General features: G+C 38.9%; 1 protein-coding gene across 6 annotated transcripts in view; it reads left to right on the top strand.

Moving 5' to 3' along the window:
• PIAS1 (protein inhibitor of activated STAT 1) overlaps positions 1 to 16,214 on the top strand; it is a 60,356-nt gene extending 44,142 nt beyond the window's left edge. Inside the window, exons 7-15 of one of the 6 annotated variants that reach the window (XR_003252632.1) lie at positions 2,705 to 2,810; positions 4,283 to 4,356; positions 9,799 to 9,959; positions 11,612 to 11,742; positions 12,047 to 12,224; positions 13,509 to 13,651; positions 13,995 to 14,032; positions 15,138 to 15,280; positions 15,584 to 15,676. Coding sequence is in view for 5 of the 6 variants with exons in the window: in XM_026060749.1 (XP_025916534.1) it covers positions 2,705 to 2,810; positions 4,283 to 4,356; positions 9,799 to 9,959; positions 11,612 to 11,742; positions 12,047 to 12,224; positions 13,509 to 13,651; positions 13,995 to 14,032; positions 15,584 to 15,880 (1,128 nt within the window). In the remaining variant the exon portion in view is untranslated. Of the gene's footprint in view, positions 1 to 2,704; positions 2,811 to 4,282; positions 4,357 to 9,798; positions 9,960 to 11,611; positions 11,743 to 12,046; positions 12,225 to 13,508; positions 13,652 to 13,994; positions 14,033 to 15,137 lie in introns of all 6 variants that reach the window. The other 5 variants (XM_026060752.1, XM_026060753.1, XM_026060749.1 and 2 more) reach the window with 5 other exon arrangements.
• The last annotated feature ends 73 nt before the right edge of the window (positions 16,215 to 16,287 follow it).

Genomic DNA, 16,287 nt, shown 5'->3' on the forward strand with positions numbered 1-16,287 from the left:
AGACAGCAAAGCATAGCAACTCAATAGTGTCCAGAAAATATAACTTTCCTATTTCATATTTCTGTTTTCACAAACATCCACATACTTAATATTAAAGAAGTCATATTTTTATAATCTTTTTTGTGTCTGAGGGGATTATAAAATTGCTTGTGTTCCACTAGACTAGTTATATCTGAAACAACCTGCAAAAAGTCACTTTAAGTTGTTCCATGAATCAGTGCATTGGCTCTCACTGATGACAAACAGCTGCTAGATATACATTACAAAATCAATACATACTTGAAAAATTGTGGCTTTGTCGTTGCAACCATCTTGTTTTTTGAAGTCCTGAGAATTATCTTGAGATGAAACTTTTTCCAAGAACTTGTCTGTCTACAAAGCCCAGGGTTCTTGAACCAAATGGGAAAAACGCTTATAGCCCAACTGTGCACAACAGCCCAATATAAAACATCATGCTGGTATTTCTCTCCTTCCCTGTCATGATGAATTTCTTGTCAAGTGTAAAAGAGTCTCCATTCAGGTTATAGAATAAATGATTGTTGAATACTTTTTTTAAAGTCATCTTTTATCTAACAAGAACTGCAGGCATCTGAAATAAGCGTTTGAAAATAAACCTATTTTGATTTACATTGCAGAAGTGGCTGCACACAAGTTGATGAATCCTGATTATTGCTGTGAATACGGTGCTGCACTTTTGCTTTAGAATACAGACAAGGATTTAGGGAAAAGAAATGCCACAAATCTGCATGGACTCTAAGCTGCTCTGTAGTGAACTAGCCTGTTTTCTCAGACTTCTTAGATATTTCAGTTATCTAAAACTTATTGGATACCTTTTAACTTATAATACAAAATTGAAGATAGTGGCAAATTCTTAGTGTATTTCATGAGAATGATATGTCAGTCAGAACATCCCCACTCGTGAGAAGTAATGCTTCTTAATCTGATTGTTTGTGATCTTGACAGTTAAATGTGAGGAATTATTTTATTTTCGGATGTGCCTGTAAAGTACAAAATCTGAATTCCCTATCTCCCCTTCCCTTAAGAGTCAATTGCTTGTCTCAACTGGTATACTCTACCTTTCCCGAAGTCATAACTGTGATTTTTACACAATCTGTTTCAAAAGCCTTCTGTACAAGACGCCTTGGGCAAGTTCCTAGCTTTGTAGATTCAAGCTGTCGGTAAATAATTTCACAATGTTAATTAGCATTTTTCTAACTTCTATACTAATTGAGGCATTAAACAAACAAGTTAAAGCAGTAGTGTTTTTTAACGATGTGAGAAGCATTCGTTTTAAGAATAAAATATGTAAAATGTGGTGTTTCTGATTCTATTTCAATTTGTGTGATTTTTATGGTAAGATAAATTACTGAAATCCCATCTTCATATTCTGGTAGCATCCTAAATAACAAATGGTGAATGTCACAAGTGTATGGGGGTTTTTTGGTTGTGGTTTTGTTTTGTGGGAACATACTTGAGAGTTGCTGGAGTGGGGGGAAGGAGCCCTAAATTTTTCAATTTAAAATGTATGAATATTGCTACAAGTTTAGCCATATAAATATAACTAAATATACATATGCTTTATAGCAAAAAGTAATTGGTACCCCCTGATGTGAGAGCATAAATCTTGTCCTTGCTGCTTGTTTCCTGGGGGTTGCTGAGGAATGCACAGTACAGTGCCACGTTTTTAGAARGATAGTGTTACCGCTGTTGTTAGTAGCTTAGAAGAAAAACGAGAAGTTCCAAAATCTAAGACTCTGGTCTGAAAACGTTTAGTGATGTCAGCAGGAGCCCTCTGCCAGCCCTGCTCTGCCGTGCTGGCGGGGAGCGGGCAGTGTCGGTGGGAGCGCGTCCGGCTCGCTCGCATGCCGGATTCCCCTCTGCCGTGGCAGAAGTGCAGATCCCTGGCTTTCTGCTGACACAGAGAAGGAACATTCGCGTGATCTGTTCTGCTGACTCTGAAGGGGGGAAGTAACTGAAGCTCAAGCAATGGGAAAGACAGGCAGTTGGGAGGGGTAATTTCTTGCCCGCTAGATGCACTAGAGTACATCCTGACCCCGCCGAACGCTTGAACTCTTTAACTCTGATTTCTGTTAAGCTTCAGCAGTCAAGTAGCTCTAGCATTTCATAGCCAATACAAGAAGATAAGAAAAAGAAGGTTGGACAGTGCTTCCAGATTGAGCAGGAAATATTGCAGATGATGCATGTTTTTAATGACTGCTTTTGAAAAGACATCACTGTTGATTTTCATATATTGAAAGAAAAAAAAACTTTATAAAAAGTAAGTTTTAATCAAATTTGTCCTGACAGCTTCCCTTAAATGTATCAGCACAAGAGCAGGACCTAACGTTATTTATGTAAAATCATCCTTTTAAGATGGCCTGTAGGCTACACGGCCCAAGTTAAATACAAAACTTTCAGAAGTGTCCTAACTGCTGTTGTAAAGCAGAAGGAATAGCTTCTCTTGCAGCTAGATCTAGTCTCCGTGAAGCCTGTCACTTCTGTCACATCTCTAAAACTCCAGCCCTGTGAACTTGTTAAAACATGATGGGTTTTGTCTGGTCTGAAAACTTTGCCGTTTAACATCTTGTAATTACTGTAGAAACACAAGGCCCTGCAAGCACATAAATTGCGTAAGCGTTGTATAAAATAAGCGGTTTTGATTGAAACCGTTTGATTTTGTTTTGCTCTTTGTTCTGTTTTCTAGAACTATTCCATGGCAGTCTATCTCGTAAAGCAGCTGTCCTCCACGGTTTTGCTGCAGAGGTTGCGAGCCAAAGGGATTCGGAATCCTGATCACTCGCGAGCACTAAGTACGTCTGATATACTTGTTAACGAAAAAGGAAAAAAGAGCTTTTGTGAAAGGCGATTTGAAATAGCGCTGTACTAACCGAGGTTTGGACTTCCTACAATTCTCTGGGTTTTGAGAATCTGATAGTGCTGTTCTTTGTATTCAGCTGAAATCCAGAGACTCGGAGGCCTTTGTTTGTATTAGGAGCCAGTCCAGGAACCCTGTTGACACTGTGAAGGGAAAAATGCGAGAGAGACTCTTTCAGTTCAGTTCTGCTGGTTGTGTTTCTTTAAAAAGAGCAACGATATTTATATAGTCAACTGATAATTCAGTACCTTGAACAAGCTAAACTAAATGACTGATATTGAACCGTGATGGTGGCGTGCTGGAGGAAAGTCTTGGTCACCGTTTTTTTTGTTCCTGTGGTGCAGTGTTGCGGAGTGAGCTCCGGGAGAGACGGTCTAGCGTAATACCTCCCCTCCGCCAAATCCAAGTGCAAGGTTTCCTCCTTTGTTGTTTCCCTGACACGTACACATTGTTATAAGTTTATGTAATAAAAATCCAAACAAACACTGCTGCATGCATTGCTTTTCTAGGGAAAGGATGAAAAAACAAACACCTGACAGCTGTTGGTCGCCCTCTTTAATGTCTGATTGGGAGATGCTCAGATGATGTGTATTGTACACTGTACAGGACCTTCTACGGAAGGGAAGAAACTAGCTCACCAATAAACACAGTGCTGCAAAGCCAGTGTATTAATTGTATTGTATTAACGTAGCATGATGATTTCAATACACAAAAATCTAGCGATGAGTTTCCAGGTAGCAATAAGGGTTATTTTGGGTTCCTAGAGCAGCTAGTGTGTGGAATTGACTTGTTCATGGAGACTGTGCCTGCTTGTAGAGCAGTCTTCTATAGACACAAATCAAGGACAGTGGAGATGGAAGTCTTCTGTAGTGTTAGTATTTCACTGCAGTTATTTAAAGCCCTAATTTTGTCAGGGTACTTCTGTTACTTTTTTATTTCCCAAGTAGTTTTTTCAATGTTAAATGACAGGGTCGCAGTGCTTGTCCATGTGAAAGTTACTAACATGTTAATATTGGGTTGTTTTTTTTGTTTTTGTTTTAACTTGTCCATTGTTAACTTCAGGCGCTTGATGTGGCTGATGTTTTTGGAAGATTTTGAATAATTTTCAAGTATGTAGTTGCATGTATATGAAAAGAGCCATCTCTGTATAAATAATTTTTCTAGGGATCTTGGTTTAAGATGAGCTTTTCCTACTTCTGGCTTACTTAAATGTTGTAATTTATGATCTTCCTAGAGAGTAAAGACTGCTTAGATTACATGTTTACTGTGGGAGTGTGAAACAATACTCACTGCTGCCTGCTTCCAGTAGACATGGCAAAAGTTTAGTGCATATAGTTTAAGGCTTGCTTTACTTCTCTATCATCCAGTTTGTGTCATACATTAATGTTTTCTTCTTTCAAATAACAGTTAAAGAGAAACTGACTGCAGATCCAGATAGTGAAATAGCGACAACAAGCTTAAGGGTTTCTCTTCTTTGTCCAGTAAGTATTTTCAATTCCCTCAAAACTGATTCTGATAGAAATGTGGCTGTTCTGGCACAAGTTTTCAGTAGATGTTAGCTTGTGTTTACTTGCGTGTTAACTTTGGGGGTAGGATCTGGTGCTGAAGTGATCTAGCAGTGTGCTTAAGCATATGATTTACCCCTGAGCAGATGAGTATTCCGTTAACTTGAAAATGCTATTCAAAACTATATGTAAGAGTACATTTAAATCTGTCACTAGATCATGTGAGTGTCTGTGCAGCTTGGGTCCTTGGTGCTTGGTTGTGATAAAACCACTCTCAGCAGTAAGGTAGGTGAATCTGTCTACTAAAAATACCTCTTAAGTTGGTGTCTGGAGCCACAGAATTGAACATCTTTTAACTGAAGTTGATTATATGCATGTATACACTTTGAGCATTTTATAGTCTTAGATTAGAAATGAAGCAGTGTTCTAGAGGATGTTCAAACAAAATTGTTGCCAAATTTGAACAGGGAGAAGTTGCTCAAATTGGTGCAACTGGGCACAAATCCTCTATCTGACAAGTAGCATGCAAGATTCAGATCCACTGAATGGGGAAGTTGCAGAGACTGATTATTTCTTCATCTGTTAATTGGTTGTTAACCAGGTAGATAGAGGAATAAGCATTAGTTTATACTGGGTTTTATATTATCACTGGCTGAACTGCACAATATTAATATTATGTGCACTCTTTATCTCTTTGTGCTCTTTTTTAAATTTCACACTGCTTCAAAATACTTGCTCTCTGCATTGATTGACATAGTCTCTTTATTGCAGCATAATTTTTTAACCTCTTGTTGAGATTAAGGATACATCTGTTTCCTGATTTGGCTCAATCTGCTCATGCTTGACAAGAAACTTTCGGTTTCGAAACCTAAAGAAAAAAAGCTGACTTTGTTCTGGCAAAATCGAAGCTTATTTTTCAAGTTATTAAATATCTGCTTAAACTCCAGCAACGCAGAGATAAACTTCTACATATGAAAGCTCTGTTTTGCAAAATGTACAGTTGACATTGCTGTTTCTTTTTTATAGAAGTACATACATTTCTCAGATTATTATAAATTTTTAAATGTGGTATTTTTGTGATCTTCAGTCTTTGACTTTCTCCACAACAATATTGATGCTAACTGTAAATAATAATGCATTTGTAAGGAATTTATTCATTTATAAGGAAGACACAGGGACTGCATTGAAGATCAGTATTTCACTTTTTTTTTTTTTTAACTATAACCTAGTGATCTTTAATCTTATGAATCTATGCCTTGTATCAAGAGTTATGCAGCTTTGGAATACTTCAGTATTCCAGGTCGACTCTTGGCAGCTTATTTTGCTGAGTTGTTACAGTTGAATTCTTGTGGTGCTGTTAGTACTTCATTATTCTAGAAAGTACAATGACAGTCTTGTTAGAGTGGTGGGGTTTTCTTTTGTTTTTTTTAAGTCTCTAGGCACCATGTTCCTACCACTTAAAATTAATTAGATTCCAATACAGAAAAAAAATAGTAATCCATTAGTAGGAATTAAATGACTAAGAGTTTAAAAGTCCATATGTATTAATTCATTATCTTAAATGAATCCTTGTGTATCTTCTGGAGTTATAGATGTTTAATTCAATACTCAATTTGTCAAAACTATCAGTTAAGGCAGTTATGTTTCTTTATAGATCATTCCATTTGAGTTTTCTGACAAAATACTTCTGCTTGTCCTAATCACGTCCCTCATCAATAAAAGTTGTTCAGCTGTGCTTTTAGATGCACCTTTTTTCTAGCTGACTGGTTCAGATGAGTTAATACTAGAGCAAGAAGATATTCTAGAAGACTGTTTTTAGGATTGCAAGTTTACAAACACCTAAAGATGTCAAATTATTTTACTTTCTCAAAGCTTTGTCAGTGAAGAAAATGAAATACCAATCTGACATTGGGACATAGCTCTTATGAAGTCCTGCCTTTTTTCATTTTTTCCTCTTAAATTAATTCTTTTCTAATAAATTACACAGAACAAAGTCTACAGTGGATTATTTTGAGCATGTTTGTTTCTGTGTGCTTTAAATAATGTCTACAAAATATACACACTTGACCAATTTATTCCAGACGCCCCCCACCCCCGCCCCCCACCCCAAATACTTTCCGCATTTGGTGCTGTCTGGTTTCACTGTAGCTCATAGAATAGTCCACCATTGCAAAAGCTTTTTGGAACAGGGACTGCACCTTCCAAACTGTCCTCTAAGTAGGAAGATAGTGATGGGAATTTACTCGCATGATTCGGTCCTCAGTTCTGAATGTAATTTTATTATAAGCTACATATTTTCACTTGCTAATTTGTAAGCATCTGGCTCAGGGAGAATTTTTTTATAGATATTTTGTGCTTGATTTCAAATGCTTGAGTGTTTGAACAGTGTATGCTTTGAAAGTACAGATGATTATTTGGTCTCCAAGAGCAGAACCAAAAATTAAAGTGTAATGCATCTTCAGCTCTATTGATGGGAGGATGCTGTTCCTCCAGTCTCGTGCACGATGGGTGGGATTGTCTCATGTATCTACTTCAGTAGAATAAATGGGATTGCATATCTGCTTAAGGTGGCAGGTTTAGACTTTAAAACCTTTATTTTGCCCTCCAAAGAAGTGCAGTGAGGCAGTGTCCTCTGAATGTGTTCTGGTTTGCCCCTGAGCTTTTTTTAGCTCGTAGAGGCCTGCTCTCCCTCAGAGAGGTTCTCATGTAGGTATGAGAAAAAGCTGTGTTTAACTATTGGCTGAATCTATCTAAGATTCAGCAGGCAAAGGGGCTGTAGTGAAGATGTATTTCAGGAAGACACTTGAATTCATGTTTTTTTCAATTAAAAATAAATCCTCAGGCTCTGCAGCTGGACAAAATACTTAGCTGAACAAAAATTGCAAATCTAGCATTTACTGTAGGCTTGCAGTTTTGTTTACAAATTCTTAACTCCTGTTTTGGGTGCATTTTTTTTAACTTGAAAAGATGGCTATGTTTTATAAGCTTGTAAAAGAAATTAATGCAGTGTTTCTTTGGCTGACAAAAGGCAGGAATCAAAACAGTAACAGCGCTGGGAAAGACCGTTCTGCAGAAGTTGGGCGCATCCCTCCGTTTATGCCCTTCTCTTTTGTCCGCTTTGACACAGCTTGGCCAGTATGGCAGAGCTGATCCAGGGTGTTCAATGCCAAAAATGGGAAAGGAGACATGAACTTGTTAACGCTGCGTGTGCCGTTTCTCTCTGCGTGTGTACGGGTCCTGTTAAATCCAATTGCTACATAGAAATTATAGGCACAGTTTTGATACCAAAAGCTTGTGAAACCGTTTCAGGTTTCAATGTGCTTTTTCACTTGGGAGATGGGGTATGTATGTTCTTCGTGCAGCATGTCTCTGACCCTTGTTGTTTTTATTTTGCATCCTATATAAGCATCCAGGTTTTGCCTCCGGTGCCCTTACTCTTGATCCTGGCTGAGCTGGGAGACTCTTATTGTGCCCAAAAGACAAATGAGCCATTGACCTGCCATCTGGGAGCGCGGAATTCATAACAGCCGTGGCTGAGGGGGCCTCGCTTTCCTGGGGGGTTGGTTATGTGGCAGAAATAATGTGCTTGGTCATGGATTTGGGAGAGGGAGGGGGGTTGCCAACACATGGCGCCGCGAGCACCTCCTGCCGTCTGATCTCCACCAGGTCCTGCGGCCCCCGGGGAGGTCCCCGCTCCCCTCCTGTCTGGCGGYCGGTTTCCTGCCAGCGACCGACGGCAGGGAAGGGAAGCGCGCGGCGCCGCAGTATGGCCGAGTTTGCCGCGAACGGGGTGGAGCGGTTTCTGCTTATGGGGGGATGCAAAAAGCATCATGGAGGAGGCAGTGGACTGCGAGCAGAGCCTTTGTTCTTGATATTGTTTTTAGCTTTCTGATAGTGCGAGATTGAGTGCCATCCTGTGGCACCCATCTTGTATTGCCGGTAATCAGTATGCGTGACCATATTGCTTGCTTAAGCCATACTAAAAACAGTTCCTCCTACTATCCTGTTAGACCGGCTGAGGGTTCTCAGATGAAGCCACCATGTATGTTTTGGTCAAATACGTGCAACTTGAAAAAAAACCCCTTCAAATACTTGGTATAAATTGTTCTTAATAAAGTGTTTTTGGTTTTTGGTTTTTTTTTCATGGGGGGAAAACTCTTGTTTAGAAATCTCTTACTTTTTGCATTCAGTGTTGTCAATTAACCCCCCTTCTAAACTGCAACATAAGTACTTAGCCCGAAAAAATCTGCTTGTTTTTTGAGGAAAGGAAACACATTTATTGCAGATTCATATGAAATTTCTTTTGACTGTCAAAATCAATTTTGCGGTCAGCATAATCATGTGTTGGTGCTTTGTGGTCTCGGATGGCGCTGAGCTATCTAACCCAAATGAAGATATTCTTGTGGTAGAATTCAGTCCAAACACCTGCTGTGTGTAGCTGTCCTATGTTTGTCTGCTCTGCTCAAGCGCTCGTGTGCTTTTTGTATTGAAGTCCGTATACAGTTTGTGTTAAAGGTGCTTTGTGCTGGCCTGCCAAACCCTGCTGTCCTGGACCTTCTGCAAACATGAAGGAAAGGGTGGTCCCTGTCTGAAAGCGTGTCCTAGAACTCATTCTCCTCCTGCGTCGTCTTCCAGTAACGTTTGCAGGCTCTTTATAAGGTCTAAAAGATATAATGTATGGTAGGGGATAGCCAACTATTTGTATTTTACCTAAGAAAAAAGCAGCAGAATTCCAGGTTACCTCACAACTGTATGCCAGAAGGAGAATAGCAGTTTCTTAATAGTTAACAAATGTGACTTTTTCTTGAGTAGTAACTTCCTGACAGTCCCTTGGAAAAAGCAAGGAAAATAATGGAGTTAGAGAAACAAGCATGCCAGGAAATGAGCCGTAATCTTGCGAGTGCGTTTCTGTCTGCTCGCTTCTGTGAGTGTAAAGTTAAACAAGTAAACAGTTACAGTAATGCTCTGATGACTGAAATATGGACAGTAGCTTGAATACACACTTACATTAGCTATAAGTGATAGGAAAGGACTGAACCGTGTTTATCAGCTTTTAAAATACTAACAAAGGAGAAGATTTTTTTTTCTCACGGTTAGCCCAGAACATGGGCATGTGACAGGAGGCTGCTGGCCTCTGGTTTGGGAATGGGAGTGTGAAAGGATGTCGTCTGCTGTTTCCTTTATCAGACGTAGTCAAAATGTCACTTTTGTTGACATTTTTTTTTGTTGATGCTGTGATCAAGTCCACAAATGAGGAAGAGTGGAACTGTATATGTGGGGTGTCTTTTAATCTAAACTTGGTTTTGTGTTAGTTCGTTCTTGAGTAGATCTCAACCTGTCTCTGTCTCTTTTCAGACACTAAAGTCCTGTTCAGTTTAATACCAAGATGATGCAATTTTTTTTTCTTTTCTTTTCAAGCTTGGTAAAATGCGGCTAACTATACCGTGTAGGGCCCTGACTTGTTCACACCTGCAATGTTTTGATGCCACTTTGTATATTCAAATGAATGAAAAGAAACCAACTTGGGTTTGCCCCGTCTGTGACAAGAAGGCTCCCTATGAGCATCTTATTATTGATGGGTAAGTAATGTTTGAATCAAATGATGGACATAATTTACACTTTCTGCTTACTGTTTTTGTGCGGTAGAGAATACAGAGCATACCTCTAAAATCTTGATTATCTGGATATGAGATGTTCTGTTGGTGAAAAAACTCCTAATCCAGGTGCATGTTCATTTGGTGTTCTGGAAGAATTGAGGTGATCTCCAATTGTTAAAATTAGTAATAATTAAAGGTATTCCTTCTAACGTTTGTGCTATCCTCCCTAAAATAGTTTTGTTAGGGGGAGGGAGCGTTTTTCTCTCCCTCGCCCCGACCCCTACCCCAGGAACTACTGCACAAATCTGACATAGTTTATAGCAGATGCTCATGTTAGATCAAATAAATATTGCCATCCCCCAGATGCATTTTGAATTTCATGTACAATTTCACACTTGGGGAGTTGCTGTATATAGGAAATGACAGAGAGATTGATTCCCTGGTACTGCCTACCTGCAGAACATTTAAAAAAAACTAGTATTAGTCTCTATGAAGAAATGTCAAGTATGAATTCCTGGATTTTAGTTCCTTAGATAGGAACCTTCTTTCCAAAGCTTGATCAAGGAGGAGAACAAGTAGAGAATGTTTTACTCAAACAAGCCAGAACGCCACCCTCACCCCCTGCTCCCCATAAATCATAGAGTCTTTTTTAGTGAATGAGTGCTTCATTTTGGTGACCTGCCAGCGAAGCATAAGATTTTGTTGGAATTCTCTTTGATCTCCTGTGAAAAGAGCTCTCGTGGAGATACTCAGGGGTTGCACAGGCTGCTTTGGATTCATGGACCCCTGGATTTGCAAGTCCTCTGCTTTGGATCAAAGAACTGGAGTTGCTTGTTTGAGGTGTCAGTCAATAATAGTAAAGACTAACAGTGGTAATGATCAAAACAATGTATTGTTCTTATTTCTTCTTGTGTTGCCAGGTGTGGATGTCAGAGATTAGGTGATAAAATTAAAGCATTCCATAGAGAATGTTATCTCTAGAAAATCTTTCAGTCTGGGAAAGAGTGAGCTTTCTCACTATTTTAAAGCAAAACTCTTTCCTACACAGAACCACGTGAATAGTCTTGGTCAAAAGCTGCAAATCCCACTGGGAGTGATGTGGTGCCAGCATCCTAGAAGTCTTAGGAGACACAGCTAGGAGGAGAGGCTGTGAGTTTAGATTGTCATGCTCGGCTTCTGTTAGGAAGTTTCCATTAAAAAAGGGGGAAAAAAGAGATTTCAGGAATTATTTGTCTTGATATACTCAGATGTGTCAACTCCTTTAGAATATGGGCTTCCTTCGTCAGTTAAATATGGTCAAAGATAAACGTGGATAAATAAGGGATTCTTCATGTTCATTGTTCCTTCATTTTGGGAAATGGGGCATTTTGTGTCATAAGATCCAGGTCGTTCCACATCTGTACCTCTTTTAAGTGAATATGCAGGGTTTTATTTTAGATAATATTTAAATTTTTCAGTGACCCCTTGTTATTAAGGGAACAGATGAGGAGGGGCAGTATAGCAAAATTTCTCATTTAAGTCTTTTTCAGCACTGTAGTTTAAACTTGCATTGACTAATAATAAAGATATTGGAAGAGAAATTTGAGTTAAGCTCTTTCTGAGGACTGATTCTAAAGGGTTTTTTTGATTGACAGGTTGTTCATGGAAATCCTGAAGTATTGTACAGACTGTGATGAAATTCAGTTTAAGGAGGATGGATCGTGGGCTCCTATGAGATCAAAAAAGGAAGTGCAGGAAGTAACTGCATCTTACAACGGAGTTGATGGTAAGTCTGTGTTTGGACTGAATGCTGTGCTGCTGAACTGTTTCAAGTATTGAAGTTCCCTTAACTCTGATGCAAGATGTTTATTTTTGCATGTTGCTTGTAGCTTTTGATCAGTTACAAGAAAGATAGTTTGAGCAATGCCAATTTGGGGTTGATTGTGCTTTTAAGATTATTAGCAATGTTATATAATTTTTGTCTTTCATTCTGAATTATAAGCTTTGTTTGTGAAAGCGTATAGCAAGCTGTGATGATATGATTCTAGTATTGTAAACTATAGCTTATAACGTTGGCTTACTTTTTATAGGGTGCATAAGCTCTTCCTTGGAACATCAGGTGTCTTCTCATCAACAATCAAATAAAAATAAGAAAGTAGAAGTGATTGATTTAACCATAGATAGCTCATCAGATGAAGAGGAAGAGGAACCATCTGCAAAGAGAAGCTGTCCTTCCATATCTCCAGCGTCACCATTAAATAATAAGGGGTGAGAAAAAAGCACATAGTCCAATGCAGAGAGAATATATTCACATGGCAGAGTATTGATAAATTTCAAAAGAAATTGTATCTGGAAAGCTCTGTGTTTAGAGTACATCCCGGTATAGTATGGGTTGTAGCAAATGAGTTTGATCTCAGCTTGTAAGGCATGAAAAGATGGAATACAAAAATATGCTATATAATATATAAAATGTATACAACATGTAGAGAAAGCTGTCTATGCTTTTATAGCTTTTCAAAAGTAAATTTTGGGGGTGTTAAATGCATAACACTATCTAAACAGTTTTGTAAATGGATCTTGTGAAAATAAGTACAAAGTGGTGCCAGAAGTTGTGTCTTAAAAGTATGTTTTTGTGGATTTGGAAATGTTTTTCTTCCACAGAAAAATATAGAAGCAGCATATAGGAAGGGAGAGCAGTGAGAAACATCCTTGGGTGTGGTGTGGGAGTGTGGGGGTTTTGCCAGTGATTACTGCCAGCAGCATGGTAATAAGAATGCCAGAACAACCTGATTACACCTAAGTAGCCAGGCTGTTAATAGCACACTGTTTACATAAACCCACGGGGATGAAAACTGAGGCTAAACCGAAGGGATCCTGTTGTTGAAGTGTTTACTACCCCGGTGATGTAAACTACTCAGTGATCACTTAAAACTCTTCAAGACCTTTTTGGCTGTCTTCCATTGCTAATTACCTTGTAGAGCATATAGAAATAACTGTTGTATTGTTCTGTGGATTTTAAATTATTTTTTGTATTAAAATACCTTTAGGATTATTTTGTTCTTGCTTAAGAGTATTTGTAGTATATTTGTAGCAGAGATCCCAATACCATTTATACTGAGAGCCATCAGTTTCTATTGTTTAAGATTTGGGATTTTTTCTTCGCTTATAATTTTGCTAAACTTTAACTGTTTGAGCTGAAATCTTCTGTGCAGCTCTGTCTCAGCCTGAATTACTTAACTTTTCTGGTAAAATGTTGTTGCGAGAGCAAAGCTTTGGAAACGTGATGCTCATTGCTCTCTTTAGTCCCTACAACACTCACTGAGGTGCTGTAGCATCTTGATGCTTTCTAGCGAAGCTTTGAAATTTAGTAGGGGAGTGGTTTTGCACCTGTTATGTAATTCATAAGGTGTACAAATTTAACACGACTGTGTGTTAAATTTGACAAGCAGGCATACCCTCCGTGAGTCAGCAACAGGAATCTTCAAATGCTGTTTTTCAGCATTAAAGCCAAGACTATTTTTTATGCTTATAACAAATCTTTGTTTCTTCCAGCATTTTAAATTTACCCCATCAAGCATCTCCTGTGTCAAGAACACCAAGCCTTCCTGCTGTCGACACAAGCTACATCAATACATCGCTTATCCAAGACTACAGGCATCCATTCCATATGACACCTATGCCTTATGACCTGCAAGGTAAACTTCTGATTTTTCTTTTCTGTGAGTACAGCTCCCTGGGCAATAATGACTACTACAAAAGGATTTAAATGTGCAGCGGTTTGGCAGTGCAGTGATGCAAAGTATTATTTGATATACACAGAAGCTAAGATGGCGTTTTTAAAAAAAAGTTTAGCTTAGTGTCTTAATATTTTAAAAGCTCCATCTCTCTTGCAAGTGAGGGAATCCAGCAGTGAAGAGAATCTGAAATTTCATCAGAATTATGCTGGTTAAATTGATTCTTATTTCAAAAAAATGGTAGAAAAATGGGGAGGTGCTTGTTTGTTTTGAAAGCTTACCTTTTTCCTTTGGCTCTTTACAGGGTTAGACTTCTTCCCTTTCCTGTCAGGAGACAATCAGGTAAGTCAAGGAAAATCAAGACATAGGGCAGAAATTCTTTTTTGAGAAAGACTTCATGGCTTGGATATATAGGCGAGGAAGGAATGGACATATGATGTAGGTGTAATGCAGGCTGCAGCTTTATTTCATACACACAGAAACTGTAACTCAAAATGAGCATCATCTAAATTTGGGTGTAGGATAAGGGTGTAACAGAAGATAAACACTTTATTTGCCAAGGTTATCCTCAGTCAGCTGTTGTCTTGTGGAACAACCCTTCGCCACGGCAGAAGGTCCACCAGCCAGCTCCTTAGTTTTTCAGACCTGAGCTCTGACCTTTGGTCATCTGACAATGCTGGGCCCTACCACTGGGACTCTTGCTAGTCCTCTTGACAATTCTGAGAGTCAGGGGCAACTCTCTTTTTTCTGAGGCTGCAAAGAAGAGGAAAATTTGGTCCTGGCCAACCTGGTTTCCTAGCAAAATTTCTTGGCATCAGTAAGTGCCTGTTCATACCATGCTTCCCACCTTTTTGTAAGTAATTACTGAAGTAGGCCAGGTTGGTACTGGCTTCTCCAGTTTTGGGAACTAAACAGGTCATTCTCAAAGGACATCTAGGTTGGTAGGCACTCCCACTTGATCACTTTTCCTCCTGTGCCTCCAAGAAGAAAAGGGGACTGGGGTGGCTTGCCTGCCCTTTCTCCATTCATGTCTGTTCCTCAGTCTCAAGTAGCAGAATTGCACTGAATGCAGAGGGATGCTCTCAGGTGACAATTAAGACCAGAGTCTGTGTTGTAGAATTCGGGTTCAGAAAAGCTATCTTGATATTCAGTAAAATGTAAGTATGAAAACTATTCTGAAACAAGTATTGTGAAAGTCTGGTGCTGCATTGATATGGCATAATTATGCCAGTGCATATATGTCAGAGAACCAGGCTGAGTAGCCTGCATGGATGTTTCATGACAGCGGACAGAAATGATATCAAAGCAAAATTATGGAGGTAAATCTGGTTCTTGGCAGCTAAAGTTCTTGCCTTTTGGGGCTGCCCTTCAAAAAGTATAACTTGGAACAGTCCTTGCTTCCCCCTGATGGGACTAAGCATGCTATTTCTAAATGCATTTTTCACAGAAGTATGCTTTCCTTCACCAGCAGTGATTAGCACATAGTTTCACCAGCTGTGGTTGGTCTGTGACTTTTGAGCGGAGGAGAGGGATGGCAAAAAGTTTCTTTGAATTTTGGGGAATTTTTCCACGAAGGAATTTTTTGAAGAGGTAAAAGAGTGCTGCTTCTTACTGTTTCTTGCCATTTGGGTGTCTTGCAATATTGTTGCTTTTCTAGTGCTTGCTTTTACTAATACCAATATTTTCAGTTTCTTTTGGCTTCAGAAATCAGGGGCTGCAGAGGTAAAAGTTCACTACATCGGTCTGCTTACCTTACAGAAAGGTTGAGTAGGCAAGCTGGTGGGAACTCCAGAAGCTGACAGAGCTTTAGCTTACAAATATATTTTTGTGCTGGTCTGAAGAAAAACTATGGTGTCTGAAATGTAACTTGAAAATGTTGTTTTTCCCCCCCAGCATTACAACACCTCCCTTCTTGCTGCTGCAGCTGCGGCAGTTTCTGCATCAGATGATCAAGAACTCTTACACTCTCGTTTTTTCCCATACACTTCATCTCAGATGTTTCTCGATCAGCTAAATGCAGGAGGAAGCAGTACTCTGCCGGCCACAAATGGTAGCAATAGTGGCAGTAACAGCAGTCTTGTTTCCTCCAACAGCCTGCGAGAGAATCATGGTCATCCAGTTGCAAGTAGAAGCAGCACGGACACGGCGTCTATCTTTGGTATCATACCAGACATTATTTCATTGGACTGAGTTTTGGAGTAAATGAACTTGTCAGAGGAGATCTTTGTGCTTGGTTTTACCTTATTATGTTTAGAAACATAGACAAGTTTTTTTCCTTTTTTAGGGAAAAAAATTTACATGTACAGAGAACAAAACTATATTTTCAGTTTTACTTTTGTATATAAACCTAAGATGGCCTCACTGGTAAAAATAATAAAAAAAAAATCACAAAACAAAAAATGACAAAAACAAAAAAGAAACTTCAGTTCATTTTTATGGACACTGAAGACTTTACACCTGTGCATTTGTCATGTGAGTTACTTCTTTTTTTTTTTTTTTTTTTTTTTTTTTTTTTNTTTTTTTTTTTTTTCTCCTTCCTTAGTGTGGACACAAATGGCATTATTTTCTTCACAGTGTAACATAAATGGGAAAGGAAC

Source organism: Apteryx rowi, unplaced genomic scaffold (genome assembly GCF_003343035.1).
Source record: "Apteryx rowi isolate R43461 unplaced genomic scaffold, aptRow1 scaffold_170, whole genome shotgun sequence".
NCBI classification, from domain to species: Eukaryota; Metazoa; Chordata; class Aves; order Apterygiformes; family Apterygidae; genus Apteryx; species Apteryx rowi.